We start from the raw sequence: 14,775 nt of genomic DNA, 5'->3' as shown, positions 1-14,775 counted from the left end.
CACAAATCCACAATATTACTTAATTTAAAGGTCTTAAACCAAAATGATGCTTTACATATGAAATGTACATAACCAATGTCTTGGTATGCAAACTTTTGTCTCGGTTTCCACGTGTCTTTTACTTTAGGGAATACCCCACGCGTGCAACAACAAGTAGATTCCACATACCAATGCAAATCTTTTGGAACCATTATCGTACATAGCCGTTAGATTTTGATCTAATTTAATTAATCACATGTTTTTTAATTACAATAGTACAATGTTGTAATAGTTTTTTCAAACTTTTCGGCTTGTTTTCATGTGATATGAAATCGATACATATTTAAATGCTGACATGTCAGTCACCAGAAGAAGATACATACAATTACACTGTCAGGAATCCTTTGAACAAAACCAAGTTCACACGTTCTAAGCATTACCCTTCAGTCCTTACCCCTTCGAAACTTTGAAAACATAACTAATATAAACAAATATCTAATACCATTATATTATCATTAATAATAATAACTTAATATAATCGCAAGATAAATAATTAATATTTCGGATGTTATGGTTTCAAAAAATACCAGTTGTCAAAAGAGACACGTAGGCCCACTGCCCACCTCACTGGGAGCATAAGGCCGGTGCTCCATGCCGCTTTCCGTCGCGATCCATGCTTTTAAGCCCGTTGTGGGCCCAGATGAGAATTGAGATCACCGTCGTCCGCCGTCAGCCGTCCGATCAGATCATGGTCAAACCTCATACTACTTCAAGTCAAATACACTTGACACTGTACAACGGTTTTACCGACTTTAAACCCTGGAACCACCGTGAACGCCACTTCCGGCGAGGCTTTTACCGGTTCTTCGTTTACGCTTTCCATGAACACCTCCGTGAACCGGCTACCATTTCTGACCTGAAAAATCGACGCCCCGGGGTCGACGGCGAATGCTAGACAATGGAGGAGATATACTCGCTTTGCCACGTCAGCAAACGACGAGAAGAACGTTGTTTCCGGGAATTTTCCGGCGGACACCAGATTTCTCTGATTCAAATTCCCGAAAAGTGAGAATTCCATAACCGGGTGGATAAGTCTCAAATACTTTGACCAGCAAAATTTCGCAAACATGGATTTTGGTTTTCGTGTTAAATATTCTCTAGGTTTGAAAGATTTCAGTTCGTTGAACTCGTCGGTGGTCGGAGTGTCGGAATCGCCGGAGATGGAGAAACTCCGGTGGTTAAACCCATCGAACATCACTCGACAAACAAACGACTCAAACGCGTAGCATTTATGGTTCATCTCGCTGTAAACAACGTCCGGTTGGATTGCACCGGCGGCGGCGTCGATATCCCAGTCGGCGACTTCCATTTCTCCGATCATAAATCTCACGAAACTTCTAATCGATTTCGTCGTTTGACGAATAGCTGAGGGAAAATCGTTTAGGGTTAACGATGGAAAATGACGCGATAATGGCCCACTCGAGTTTAATCTTCTCTCGACCGATTTGTTTTCTCTGTTAGCTTCGTTTAATTTCTCTTTCAAAAAGATGATCTCTGAATCCTTGAGTTTTTTCTGACTATCTAACTTTTTTCCGGTTATCTCATACATTTGTAAGAGATTCTTCTGCTCACGAATCTCCGCCTGCAGTATGGTGGTTTCCGGTGAACTGTCGTCGAGGTGTTTCTTCAAAAACGATTGCTTTAACTCCGATAAGTTTTTCAGTTCCGATACCACGATCTGATCAGCCGACTGAATGCCATCGGCGTCGTAAGGAGATTGAGCGTATTGAAACTGTGCATACGCAGCTTTCACAGATGAAATTGTCGAAAACACTTTAGCGATAAACGCATCCATAATCGCTCTCTGAAACTTGTCGTCTTCTTCATCGAAGAACTTTGGTTGACCGATGTCTGTGATTGGCGTTTCATGTTTGACTTTTGCAGATCGAATATTTAAAACTTTGGCGAAAGTTCGAGCTAATTTGGTTTTGTTTGGGGCAAGTGCAGATTGGTTAACTGAATCCATCTGCAACAAAGAAATTGGTAATGATTATTCAGGGATTGTGATTTAGAAGGAGATTGACGATGGTATTTTCTAATGATTTACGCAGAATGATTATAAAAAAAGATGATGATATAAAGGGAAAGAACGTTATTAAATAGGAGGGAAAGCAGAGTATGCTTTAACTCTTAGATCGAGGCCATTTGTGTGTTTATGATCTATCCTGCTTTATAAAAAAAGAGCAAATGAGATTAAAACCAAAAGAATAGAGAAAAAAGAATATTTCATAAAAGAGACAAAAACTTGTTTTTCATTTGTTTAAAGAAATTTGACTAAAACATGAAAACCCACTAAAGGACATTATTTAGAATTACCAAAAAGATTAACATTAAGTGCAATAATTCAAAGTAAATATTCTAATTGGAGAGACCAAAATCAACACAAATGGCATATGTAAAAGCCACACAAGCTCACCTCCATCAAAATCAAGATTCAAGATCATTAATCACAAATGCAATGATTGTGGGGACCAATTCTCAGATATGCATACGTATATTATATATAATTATAGAGTATTATACATGATTCATGTAACATTACTAAATTTATTATTGAAACAAATCAATGTAATAAATATAATTTTAAATGTGAAAGAAGTTCAACCTAAAGTATACTTTGGTAGATATAAAATGTTTTTACTTTTACCCAAGGGTAAAAAATGATAGCTAACACAAAGGGACAAAAATGGCGGGGTCCTCAATTACTTGAAATGATCATGAACCAGATTATATGTGAATGGCCCTTTAGTTTCATCGATCTAGGAGCCTTTTTTCTGCACTATTATGTCCAAATTACAGAACACAACAGTAGAAAAAGTGGAAAAAGCTCAGGAATGGCAGGAAATAGATCACATGGAGGATCAGATCAGCTACTATATTACATTAATCATAATGATCAAAATTGTTTCAAACATGGGGTAGTTCGCAGAATTAAAACGCATCCAATGAATTAATCATGTTAATGTCAGTCAAGTGAGAAATTACCTTTCGCTCAACGAGAAATTGCGACACTTGATGTAAATCTCAAGGTATCGTAAGCGCCTACAATGGCGACGACTGCAATCGGAAACTAAAAACGAAGAGGTAGCTTTCGCAAATAGAAGGAGAAACGCGTTTTTGGCTACACACCTGAAGAAGTAATGAAAGTATAAGAAATTGAAACGTAAGGGAAAGGTAAAACGTTGAGTAAACAATTTAATAAAATAATGATTAGATGTAAACAGTATTGAGTACACGTACATTAAAATAGAATTAATTAGGGAAAAGAACAAAGAAATTCCACAAACAAAGGCAAATAAAGTATTAATAAAATCCAGTTGCAGGAAGATTCGAGAGAAACAACATGAAAATTCCGGTGAATCGAATACTTACCAAAGCAACGAGAAGGAAACTTCGAGTGTGTGTGCTTATTAGAGAGTTGATATGATTTTCGGCATTTGTTTAGTAATTTTCACTAGCAAGTAGACCAGAACTAAATCACGATTAACTAGCTACAACAATGGCGATTTACAGAGAGGTTTGAAGGGAAGGAGAGGCGACCAGAAATAACAGGAGATAAAATGTCCGTTGGTTTAAAGCAGAGACATTGCTAATTTAAAAACGCTCGAAGGTAGGTCTGGGTCGTGTTTGGTTTTACTGTTTTGTCCTTAGTGGTATTGAGGGATTTAGTTATAGACTTTTGTACTACAGAGGGGTAGAGTGGTAATTGTACCTTATATACATTTGGTAGGGTAAATTACAGAAATATTCCCTTTTGTGCAACTGAATTTACAACTTTAGTCCACTTTCCATTGTGGTATTGAGCAATATTTTTTATTTAGTCCCTCTTATTCTTATAACACTGTAAAAAGAAAACTATAAAGACACGCTTTTTTTATTTCTATCTTATTTTTTTCTTTTTCTTATATTTATAGTTAATCTCCATGGCCACCCTACACCTCCTTCCCTACCATATAGGAGCTTTAAAAAACAAAACCAAGTGATGAAACTCTAACGCACATATTCATCATCTTATGTATGGCCGACTGGTCGTCTTCTCGACCTAAAACCTTGCATCAACATAATGGGAAATCTATATGGCCGTCCGGAATACAAACCACGGACCGGCTCGTGGTCTACGTGCCTAAGGAAAATGCTCGTACACACTATCCAGTCATTCGTTGCCGGGCGTTTTCGTGATGGATCATGATACAGACGACGAAGGAGCACGACCAAGGGCAGCTTTCTTCCCTTTGTAGCCGTTTAACGGTCAAAAACTTAATTGTTTAATTTTTGTTAATATGTAAACATTACTTATGTAAACACAATAATTTTATAACCTTTATACATTCAAATTATTCTTTTTTACACTTTTTTTTAAAAAACATATTTATGGATTTCTTTAAGAATATTTCGAATCAAGTGACGATGAAAAATTCATATCGACGTTGTGCAACACATTCACGATAAAAAAAAAATCGAATGTAACGCATTCAAGAGTGGTTGTCAATCGAGATCACCGAGCCGCACATGGCTTATTGGTATTTGATTATTTGCCGATAAGTGTCTTTATAATGATAACTCATTCGAACGTCGTTTCCGTCTAAATAAAGTTATACTTTTATATATTACTAATGTTTTAGAGGTCCGTTATGATTATGTTAAACAAAAACCCGATGCTAGAGTAAGAATGGGTTTTACTAGTATACAAAAATGTGTGGTTGCGCTTAGATATTTAGGATACGATATAACATTTAATGCATCCGACGAGTACCGGAAAGCGTCCGAGGCAACCACAATTAATTGTGTAGATTGGTTTTGTGCATGTGTGTATGAGGTTTTTCACAAAGAATATTTGCGTAAACCTACTCGACGTGATATTGGGAGATTATATTTGGCACGTGAAGAGAGACATGGATTTTCGGGAATGCTTGGTAGTCTTGATTGTACGCATGTCATGTGGGAAAAATGTATAACTGCATGGCACAGTCAATTTATTTGAGGTGATATAGATGAGCCAAGTATAATACTAGAAGTTGTTGCATCTCAAGATTTGTGGAAATGACATTCGTTTTTTGGAGTTACGGGGTCTAACAATGACATTAATGTTCTTGGTCAGTCTCCTATTTTCAACAATATTTGGACCGGCAAAGCACCTGATATGTCGTTCATGGTGAACGGGCATTCGTACAAATATTGTTACTACCTTTGTGATGGGATATAACCTTATTATTCTACATTTATGAAGGCATACTCGGTTCCTCGAAGTGAAAAGTCAAAGTTGTTCACAGAAAGGCAGGAATCAATGAGAAAGGATATCGAGAGGGCATTTGGAGTACTCAAGCAGACATGGCATGTAGTGAAATACGCTACATGACTTTGGGATAAGGATAGAATTAAACGAATGGTAAATGCATCTATTATAATCCATAATATGATCATTGAAAATCAAGGTAAAGCGATTTACATGTATGATCCGGACAGTGTAGTTATCCCGGTTGAAGAGTTTGTACCCGGACTGACTGAATTGTTAGCACGAGTTGTTGACATTCCTAACAGTGAAACGTATTTCAATCTTCGAGAAGATGTCGCGGAGCATTTGTACCAACGAAACATGAACGAATAGTAGTTTTTTATGTTTTGAATTTTTATGTTAGTTTTTTTTATTCTAGCGTTTTTTAAGTAATGTAGTTTTTTAAATTAATGTAATGTTTTTTCTATTGAATAAAAAGCTAGTTTAATTTTTTTTATGTTTTTATTGTATTTTAAAATTGTATTTTTGAATTAAAAATAAAAAATAAATGATGTGGAGTTGAGTGGTAGTGGTGGGTATCTCATAGGTTTAGTGGAAAGAATTGGTGATGATGGGGCACCCACCACTATAGTGGTTAGTAGTGGGTATTATGGATAATCTAGCATTGATGGGAAATCGAATCTCCTAGTTTCATAAACAATATAAATTAGAAATTGTTTGCGTTCATATTCTCTATCAAACCTGCAACTAAACACAAATCATTCTTATTCATGTTTTTCATCGAACATGCAACCAAAAACAAATATTCAATTTAACAAACAAAATTGGTTATCCGTATTTATATTCTTTCATCAAACCTTCAATCAAAAATAAATCGTGTGTGTTATCAAACCTATGTTTAATAGCTTTCTTATTCTTTCTCTTTGATCAAAACAAACGTACATTTGGCTTTCCTCCCTCCCATGATCAGTAGAATGTCTAAATAGGCACTAATTGTGTTTTTTTTTCTAAATGGCAAATCTAACCTACTCCTAGACTACTCTTTAAATCCACATATATCCACGACGGGATTTGAACCCTCAACCTCAAGGAGGAGGGGGGACACCGGATACCGTTGGGTTAGAAGCCCTTCATAGGATCCTTTTTATACCTCTACCTACTTAGGGGTGTTTGGCAAAATAGCTTACACCACTATAAGCTAAAAAGTGTTTGGATAAAAATAGGTTATAGCTGTGGCAAACCGCTAATAAGTTATTTTTTCATAAGTTAACTCCCTCTAACTTATTAGCTTATAAGTCAATAAGCTAATAAGTAATAAGCTTTATTGCCAAACACCCCTAATTTCTAATTTACCAATCAATCAACAGAAGTTACTTATCTTGTATCTTATTACAACTTAGCCCTCTCAATTAAACCAAAAGTATAAATAAGACCAATTTTATCATTACTTTAACTGGATTAAAAAGGTCCCCTCAATGTAACTTGTTTGTTTGGAGGGTGGAAATGGATAGGATCCTCACTACCTTGGCTCTTAAATCCCATGGAGTTTATGTTAACTCCATAGCTTTCAACTTTTGTAACTTCAGTCATGACAGTTCTAATCACATCTTTTATGATTTTCCTTTTGCTAAATCTGTTTGAGAGTGGATTCTTCAATGGTGTGGCTGCCATGTGATGTCTCCTTGCATTTCCATAGCACAAATTTTAGACTTTGCTTCTAAATGGGGTAACTGCCCTATGAAACGGAACACTTTTTAGGTATTTTCTATGGCACTATCTGGAGTATATGGAAGGCTAGAAATAATAGAGTTTTTAACAACTCTAAGAGCCCCTTACTAAAGTTGCAGACCTTGTCAAAGCAATGGTTTTCAGTTGGTTTAAACACAAGAGCAAGACACACAACCCCGGTTGGATTAATAGGAGTATTGACCCATTTATTGGCATGTAATTTTCCTTTTTGCTCTTTCTTTTCTCCGTACTCCTTTTGTTCCTTTGCCTAACTCCTTGCTAGGCAAGGTCAATTCTAATATATTTTTTGGTTACAAAAAAAAAATCAATCCATTATAAAAAAAAGGTTTAATCCATACCGGACTAAGGATTTGGTAAGCATAAAGCATGACCTTCATCCATTGTCCAAATAAAGAAAGTTTTGACTAATGATTAGCCATGAAAGATCAAAGAACATATGAACTCAATATATTAAATGGGATAATTATACAACAAATAAATATAATTCATATGCATCTATGTCAACCTTAGTTTTATATGTCTAAAACTCCCAAATATAAATGGTTTACAAAATCAAACTCATGAGTATTGAGCATTTAGTACAAATCTTAGTATTTATCAATTCTAACAATCTAGGCAAAGTGAACCATCACACTATGACACATAATGGGTAGCAAACCACGCTTATGCATGTGAGTACTTTTGAGAATCTTGTCCATGACCCACCTCATGGATATTCTAATAGAATAAGGGATCCTAAGTCTTGTAGGCACTCAAGTAAACCCAAATCCTAACATGAATGCACATAGATGATGTTAAAATTTTCTTTTCAAAACTATATATAGATTTTATTAACATAATACATATCTATAGAAAGGGATCACCGTACCAGAATAACATCCAAAGATAAAGATTTGACTATATTTGAATAAATATGTAGACTACCCACCCTCAAGCGAAATTGGTGCGGACCAACTCGTAAGCATTCCCAAAAAGATTCAAATAACGGTATCGGGAGTGGTTTTGTTAAAATGTTAACCACTTGAAGCTTGGTAAGAAAAAAATATGTGGAGTTTTCTAGCAAATACAAACTCTCGTATAAAGTGATAATCAATATCAATGTGTTTAGCTCGCCAATGTGCAACATGATTCTGACTAAGACATATAGCACTCAAGTTGTCACATAAAATGGTTGGATGATCCGAAGGTAAGTCATTTAGGTCGCGTAGAAGATGTATGATCCAAATAAGCTCAACAACAGTGTTAGCCATTGTTAGTGCATGAAAAGTGCCCCTTAGTCACTCAGATTTTATGTCGGATTCCTAGATGATGTATGTTCTCAGATAAGAAGTTTCTGAGAAGAATAAATTTTAGAGATTATGTTGTTTCAAATATTAGTCGATAGTGTTCTATCATAAGTGAAAGTTGTAACACTCGGTTTCGAATTGCTTCGTTATTAGGGGTTGTGTCCCGATCATCAATTATCATAAGGCTTAGGGCCTTGGGGAAGAAAGGTTTAGACCTATTTGGATGTGGTTAATGTTGGTTATGTGATGAAATGGTTAGGTTTGTGCTTTAGAGCCTAAGGGTATCGGTAAAGGTGTTGGTTTAGTCCTTTTATGAATTTTGGATTTGATTTCGATTGGTTTTCAAGAAAAAGTAAGTTGATAGGAGTGTAGGGCTTCTCGTTTCCTTTCTGTGGATATAAAGAACATCGAAAACGGATAAGGAATGCAAAATGTATGATCATTTAAAGTTAGAAGGGTTTTGGACCAAACCGGGTACGCGGGGCGTACCAGGAGGGAACGTGGGGCGTTCATGGGCGAAATGGATACGGACACTTTTAGGGAACGTTGAGCGTTCATTGGGAACGCAGGGTGTTCATAGGCCAGATGAAAACCCTAATTTAGGGTCTTGGATCCTATTTAAAGACCTTAACTCACCTCCAAAACTCATTTCCTTCATCCTTTATCCTCTCTAACCATAAGAATGAAACCCTAGCCTACATCTGAGTGATTCTTGAGATTCAAAGTGATTTATGTGTATTGTTGGTGCTTGAGGAGGAAGAAGGAACTTCTTAAAGAGTCATTGTTTGATTTAGAGCTTTTGGATCCAGTTCTTGTGCACCTAGATCTATCTTCTGGAGGTATAAAGTCTCAACCTTGACAACCCTTTCATGTAGATCTAGCTAAGTGGTATTTTGTTATGGTTTTGGTCCCTTTGAGGTGGTTCTTGTGAGTAGAAGTTACTCCAGAGCCTTTGAGCTTCATTTTTGGTCCTTGTTGGGGTTATAGAGTCATAACGTTTGGATCTTGATGGGTATAAACCTTCCATTCATGATTTGGTAGTGTTTTGGTGAAGCTTGGGACTTAGGGTTTTGATTGGGTCCCATTAATTCATGCTAGTCATAAAGTCAGGAATTTTATGACTTAAGAAGTCCCTTTGAATCAAATCTGGAAGTTTGGTCGGGGGTCTTAAGGTATTAAAAAGCTTTTAAGACATTTTGGAGTGACTTTGACCCTTGGAGTTCATCTTTGGTGTTGGGCTTCATTAAGCCATGCAAAGGCTTAAAGCCTTCGACTTTATGGATCAAGTCACTTATATTTAGCTATTATGAGGTTTTGGACATTTGGCTTAAAGGATTAAGTCATTGGAATGACTTTTGGGTGGCCATCGGGAACATCAAGCCTACCACTGGGGAACACCGCACGTTCTGGCTATGATGCTCGTTTTTGGACCAGCAACGTACGTCGTGCGAACAAGTTATATACGTTGTGCGTACGTCTGATCATATGGGAATTGGGCTTTTTGGACTTGGACTCTTTTGGTATGGACTTTGGTTGGGTTGGGTTGTTTCTTTTGGGCTTAGTTGTCTTGGGCCCTGTTGGGACATCAGGTTTTGGACTAATGATTATTTTGAGAAGGTCTACAATGTGTTTAGGCCCAATTAGGAAAAGTCGGCCATTGTTTGTGCCTTGGGTAGTTTTTGGGTATTTGGCCCTTTTAGATTATTAGGTTTGGGCCTAAGTCTTGGTCCAAACTAAGTAAGGGGTAAATTGGCCATTTACCCTAGTAATGGATTTATGGATACGGTTTGGGACCCAAATATCGATTGGGTGTTGTTTTGATATTGTTAGTTTGGGGATCGATCAACCAGCAACCAAAGATTTATCTGTAGGATTCAACAGTGCGAGGTGAGTCTCCTGTCGTAGAATTTGTGGGTCGAAGGCACCAAGGTCAAACTACTTGTTATGATATAGCATGATGATTGTCTTTGTGATAATTACCAGTTGTGCATGTATTGTTTTTTCATTCTATGAATTATGAATGATATTATATGGTAGTGGCAGGGGTAGGGGTAAAATAGACCCGGTATCCGGTTGAAATAGACCGAAGGGCAGGTCGAGCACCCATATATGCTCGGCATTATCCGATTGAAATAGACCGAAGAGGTAGGTCGAGCACCCAGATATGCTCGGCAGTATCCAGTTGAAATAGACCGAAGGGGTAAGCCAATACCCGGATATGCTTGGCAGTATGTTTGTTTTGTATGTGGTATGGTGGGGAAACTCACTAAGCTTTGTACTTATGGTTTTCAGTTTGTGTTTCAGGTACACCGATTTTCAAATGGAAGAGCTCGAGATGATTGCAGAGCACACACCACGTGTTTCCGTATTTTGTGAATTACTCTGATTTGATGATGTTTTGCTAAATTGTAATTACCTCGTTTTATGGGAAAGAAATGTATTATTGATTTATTAATCTAAAAACATAAAATTTTATGCCATTATTTTCGGGGCGTTACAAGTTGGTATCAGAGCCTTGGTTTGAGGGATTCAGACACACTATTGGGGCGTTACAAATTGATTAGCCTGTTATAGGTTGGCCTGATATGTGATGCCTTGTAGTCTTGGGAATATTGGATGTTATGTTGGGATGGAAATATCTATTGGTATTAGTAATTGCTAAGATTATGCTTTAAAATTGTACACGGTTAGGATCTTATAGCCATAGAATAATTGATTTGGAATTATTTCATGTTCCTCGTCCGGTTGTGATCCTAGGGTAGAGTCTTTTATTCAACAGTCTATTTGCATGCATAAAGCAACCAGTAGTGAGGGTCAAATTTTCTAGCTTGCTTTGTGGTGTATGGGTTGAATGTCCTATGATCATTCTATGAATTGGAGCGTTACAGCATGAATGTTTCTTGATTTGTGCTTTGTGGATGAGTCTATTAATCGAAGGATTATCTAAGCTTTGTTGCATGTGATTGTATTAATGAGGTGGGTGAATGGCATTGTGAGGAGTTCTCCAGCAACTGATAGCAGGGTGAGGTCGGGAACTTAGGAAAGCCTTGGGATTGCTTCAGTGGGTTTTGTTGCGCTGGTCAGCGAGTGTGTGGTGCATGGATTGAGAAGGTGACTTAGAGGATTCGGTAGGATTTTTTAGGAAAGTATGGATAGGTGTGGAAGGTAGTATTGAGCTTGTACTACTGAAAGCACAAGATCCATACTCGAATCGGGGCGAGTCTTGTTGAATCTAGGAAGCTTGTGGGATAAGGATTCTTGGGTATATTCAGATCACTTGCATGTTGTTTCCGGTATGGTGTTGAGCACTTAGGAATGGGGTTTGGATTCTGGTTCCGGCTCAGTACCAGGTACTGAGTCGATCAATGGGCGGCCACGATAGTTCATCTCATCGGAGATTACTCATAGTATTTTGGAATGGACCCCGGTGGTCTTTGGCTCAGCCAAGAGGGGATTTTGGAGCTCTTGGTTGGTCATCGCGAGACCTTTGCGCCGAGGATGTAGTAGGGCGGTTGGGGGTCATCTGGAGCCCAAAGCTTGTGGATCCCTAGAATCTTTCAGGAAGGAGGATCTTATTGTTAGTCCTTGTCATTTGAGATCGGAGGGGAGTATTGCACCATGTCCCCAAGAAGAGGAAGTCAGGATTCCTTCAGATGCTTTTGCGGGTATGTCATCTTCTATTTTCGTCGGAGTTGATATTGGGAATTCCTATTGCGTTGGATTTTTGCTTGGGTTGAGTAAGTTATATCTCAGGTTGGTCCTCTACGATTGTCTGGGTTATCATAGATTGTTATATGCCATTTTGCCCATTAGATCCCGGTTCTCATCTATTGTAATCTGTAAGTGAGCTACGCTTACTATGCGTCTGTGTAATTGTGACAAACCGAAACTTTTATCTTGTAACACGTAGCCAATTAAATCAATGGTAAACTCGTTTTGGTGACTTCTCTTACTGTTTAAGGGTTCATTTAAGCATTCTAAGCTTGATTATAGCCAAGGTTGAGGTTAGGAAAGAGTCTGCAAGCCATAGGGTGACAAAATCGGGACATATACACCCTTAGGGGGAGTGTACGGCCGTACACATGGGTGTGTGGCCGCACACTCACCTCTTGGCTGCACACTCCCTTCTAGGCAGCACACCCACCCCTATATAAAGGGTAAACCCCTTTCCTTTCATTCCTTTAACACCTTGGCAACACACAACACCATTTTTCTCAAGCTTCTTCAACCACAAACCCTCCAAAGCTTCAAGAACGTGAGTAATTCCTCCTCTAACTTGATGTCCATGAAAGACCACTTTATCTAAGCCTTAAGTGTGCAATATTCATCATGTTCTTCATGTTTGGAAGTGAGTGCGGCCGCACACCCCTTTTAAGGTAGCCGTACATACTTAAAACACCCTCCAAAGTGAGAGTTTGACTTTCATACTCGAGATGGACATGACCCTAGCCATATTGCACCTTGGAATGGACATTTTGGATATCTTCATGTGGGGTGTATGACCGCACACACCCTTGTGCGGCAGCACACTTGTAACATCCCAAAAATACGAGCCAAAAATTTCATTTTTAAAACAGGTACTTAGCAAAACATATAGGAATAAATCATTCAACGATCATATCATTTCACAAAAGATGTTGCATGTCGGAAAAACATTGTTATAAACATAAAGGTGTCAGAGTACAATTCCCCATGAAGATATCATAATGCGGATCTGGGGTTTCTGGGACTAACGCAACACGTTAGATTGCTAATCCTACGTGAAAACACGAAGGGTTGGACTTCTGGCACTTAAACCCTTCGTACACAATAACAACTCATGCAACTCGCCGAGTTTGAAGAACAACTTGTCGAGTACCAGGCAATCTTCATAGGACTCGCCGAGTTGTTCATCCAACTCGTCGAGTCTAAGGCCGTATTCATAGAACTCGTCGAGTTCCACCTTGGGACTCGCCGAGTCCCTTGACCCATTTCGCATATGAGCCAAATCTGAGACATGCAACTCTTCAAAACCACAGATCTATGATCCTAGGGCATGCTTAACACGTAAAGTTGCAAACTTTACGTGCATGCATGGCCCTATAAGCTCAAAAATGGAATTCTAAGCTCTTTAAGAGGTCATTCACTCCATGGGGTCCTTAATCACTTCAACCACAGCAATTTTATGCTTCTAACACGTCCATAAAGTCTAGATCTGAAGTCCTTTCGGATTATTAAGCACAAACACATGGATTTTGGTCTTTTAGGGCTTGCAAACCACCAAATTGGGACAAAATGGGATCTAAAGAACTATAGATCAAGGTAGAGACTTTACTACCTGAATGAAAGCTTCTCCCAAAGTAGATTTCGGATCTACTCCCTCTCTTGCACTCCTCAAACTCTTTTCTTCTTCTTCTAAGCTCCAATTCCCTTCACCAAGCAAGGACTCACTCACAAACACAAAATGGGGGACTAGGGACTCTCACTACAGCTCTCTGGAAGTGTTAAGGACAAGGGGCCGATTAATATGCTTAAATAGGGTGACAATGCTCGGGTTAGGGTTTTTGCCCAAACAGGGCCTACTCGCCGAGTCGGGAGACCGAGTCGCCGAGTCCACGGCTCGTACCCCGTGTCCCATCTCGCTCCTACTCGGCGAGTTGGTCCTTCAACTCGCCGAGTCCAAGGCAAAATGCAAAAATTAAGAATTTAAAATTACAAGAAGTACGTTCCGGGAACCAGGTGCTACAAATCTCCCCCACTTATTTTAGACTTCGTCCTCGAAGTCTACTACTCGATCCTGAAATAGCTCGAGGTAATGCTCCATCATTTCTTCCACCAGTTCCCAAGTCCACTCTGATCCCTTCCGATGCTGCCATTGCACCTTTACGAGTTCCATCCTCTTGTTCCTAAGATCCCTCGACTTCCGGTCGAGGATTGCGACTGGGCGCTCAATGTAATTCAGGCTGTCATCAACCTGTATATCCTCTAGCGGCACCACCGTTGAATCATCCAATAGGCACTTCCGCAGCTGGGAGACATGGAAGGTGTTGTGGATCTGTCTGAGCTCGGCTGGCAGATCCAGCTTATATGCCACCTTGCCCACCCGGGCTACATCCCTGAACGGACCAATGTATCTCGGGCCCAACTTGCCCCGCTTCCTGAATCGAATGACGCCTTTCCAAGGCGACACTTTCAGGAGAACCATATCCCCAACCTGGAACTCCAGGTCTGATCGACGCTTGTCGGCATAACTTTTCTGGCGACTCAGCGCAGTCTGAAGCCTACTCCGAACCTGTTGGATTCTCTCGGACATCTTGAGCACCACCTCGGTGCTCCCTATGACCCTCTGGCCAACTTCACCCCAACATATCGGGGTCCTACACCTCTGACCGTACAATATCTCGAAGGGAGGACGGTCAATACTCGCGTGGTAGCTGTTGTTGTACGAGAACTTAGCCAAGGGAAGATAGGTATCCCAGCTACCACCGA

General features: G+C 39.1%; 1 protein-coding gene across 1 annotated transcript; it reads right to left on the bottom strand.

Annotated features, from left to right (window-relative positions):
- Positions 1-290: 290 nt before the first annotated feature.
- On the bottom strand, positions 291-3,617 carry LOC145062111 (protein GRAVITROPIC IN THE LIGHT 1-like). Its single transcript, XM_079009744.1, has 3 exons — positions 3,412-3,617; positions 3,025-3,168; positions 291-2,005 (listed from the first exon to the last, which is right to left on the bottom strand). The coding sequence occupies exon 3, from the start codon at positions 2,003-2,005 to the stop codon at positions 749-751; it is 1,257 nt and encodes a 418-aa protein (XP_078865870.1). The 5' UTR covers positions 3,025-3,168; positions 3,412-3,617; the 3' UTR covers positions 291-748.
- Between the last annotated feature and the right edge of the window lie 11,158 nt (positions 3,618-14,775).

This window comes from Lactuca serriola, chromosome 7 (genome assembly GCF_051521515.1).
Source record: "Lactuca serriola cultivar US96UC23 chromosome 7, Lser_US96UC23_V15, whole genome shotgun sequence".
Taxonomy (NCBI): Eukaryota; Viridiplantae; Streptophyta; class Magnoliopsida; order Asterales; family Asteraceae; genus Lactuca; species Lactuca serriola.
This window is presented reverse-complemented; position numbering and strand designations above follow the sequence as displayed.

What these genes read in the sequence shown, in the direction of transcription:
- LOC145062111 (XM_079009744.1), bottom strand. Translation starts at nt 2,005, where the DNA reads ATGGATTCAGTTAACCAATCTGCACTTGCCCCAAACAAAACCAAATTA.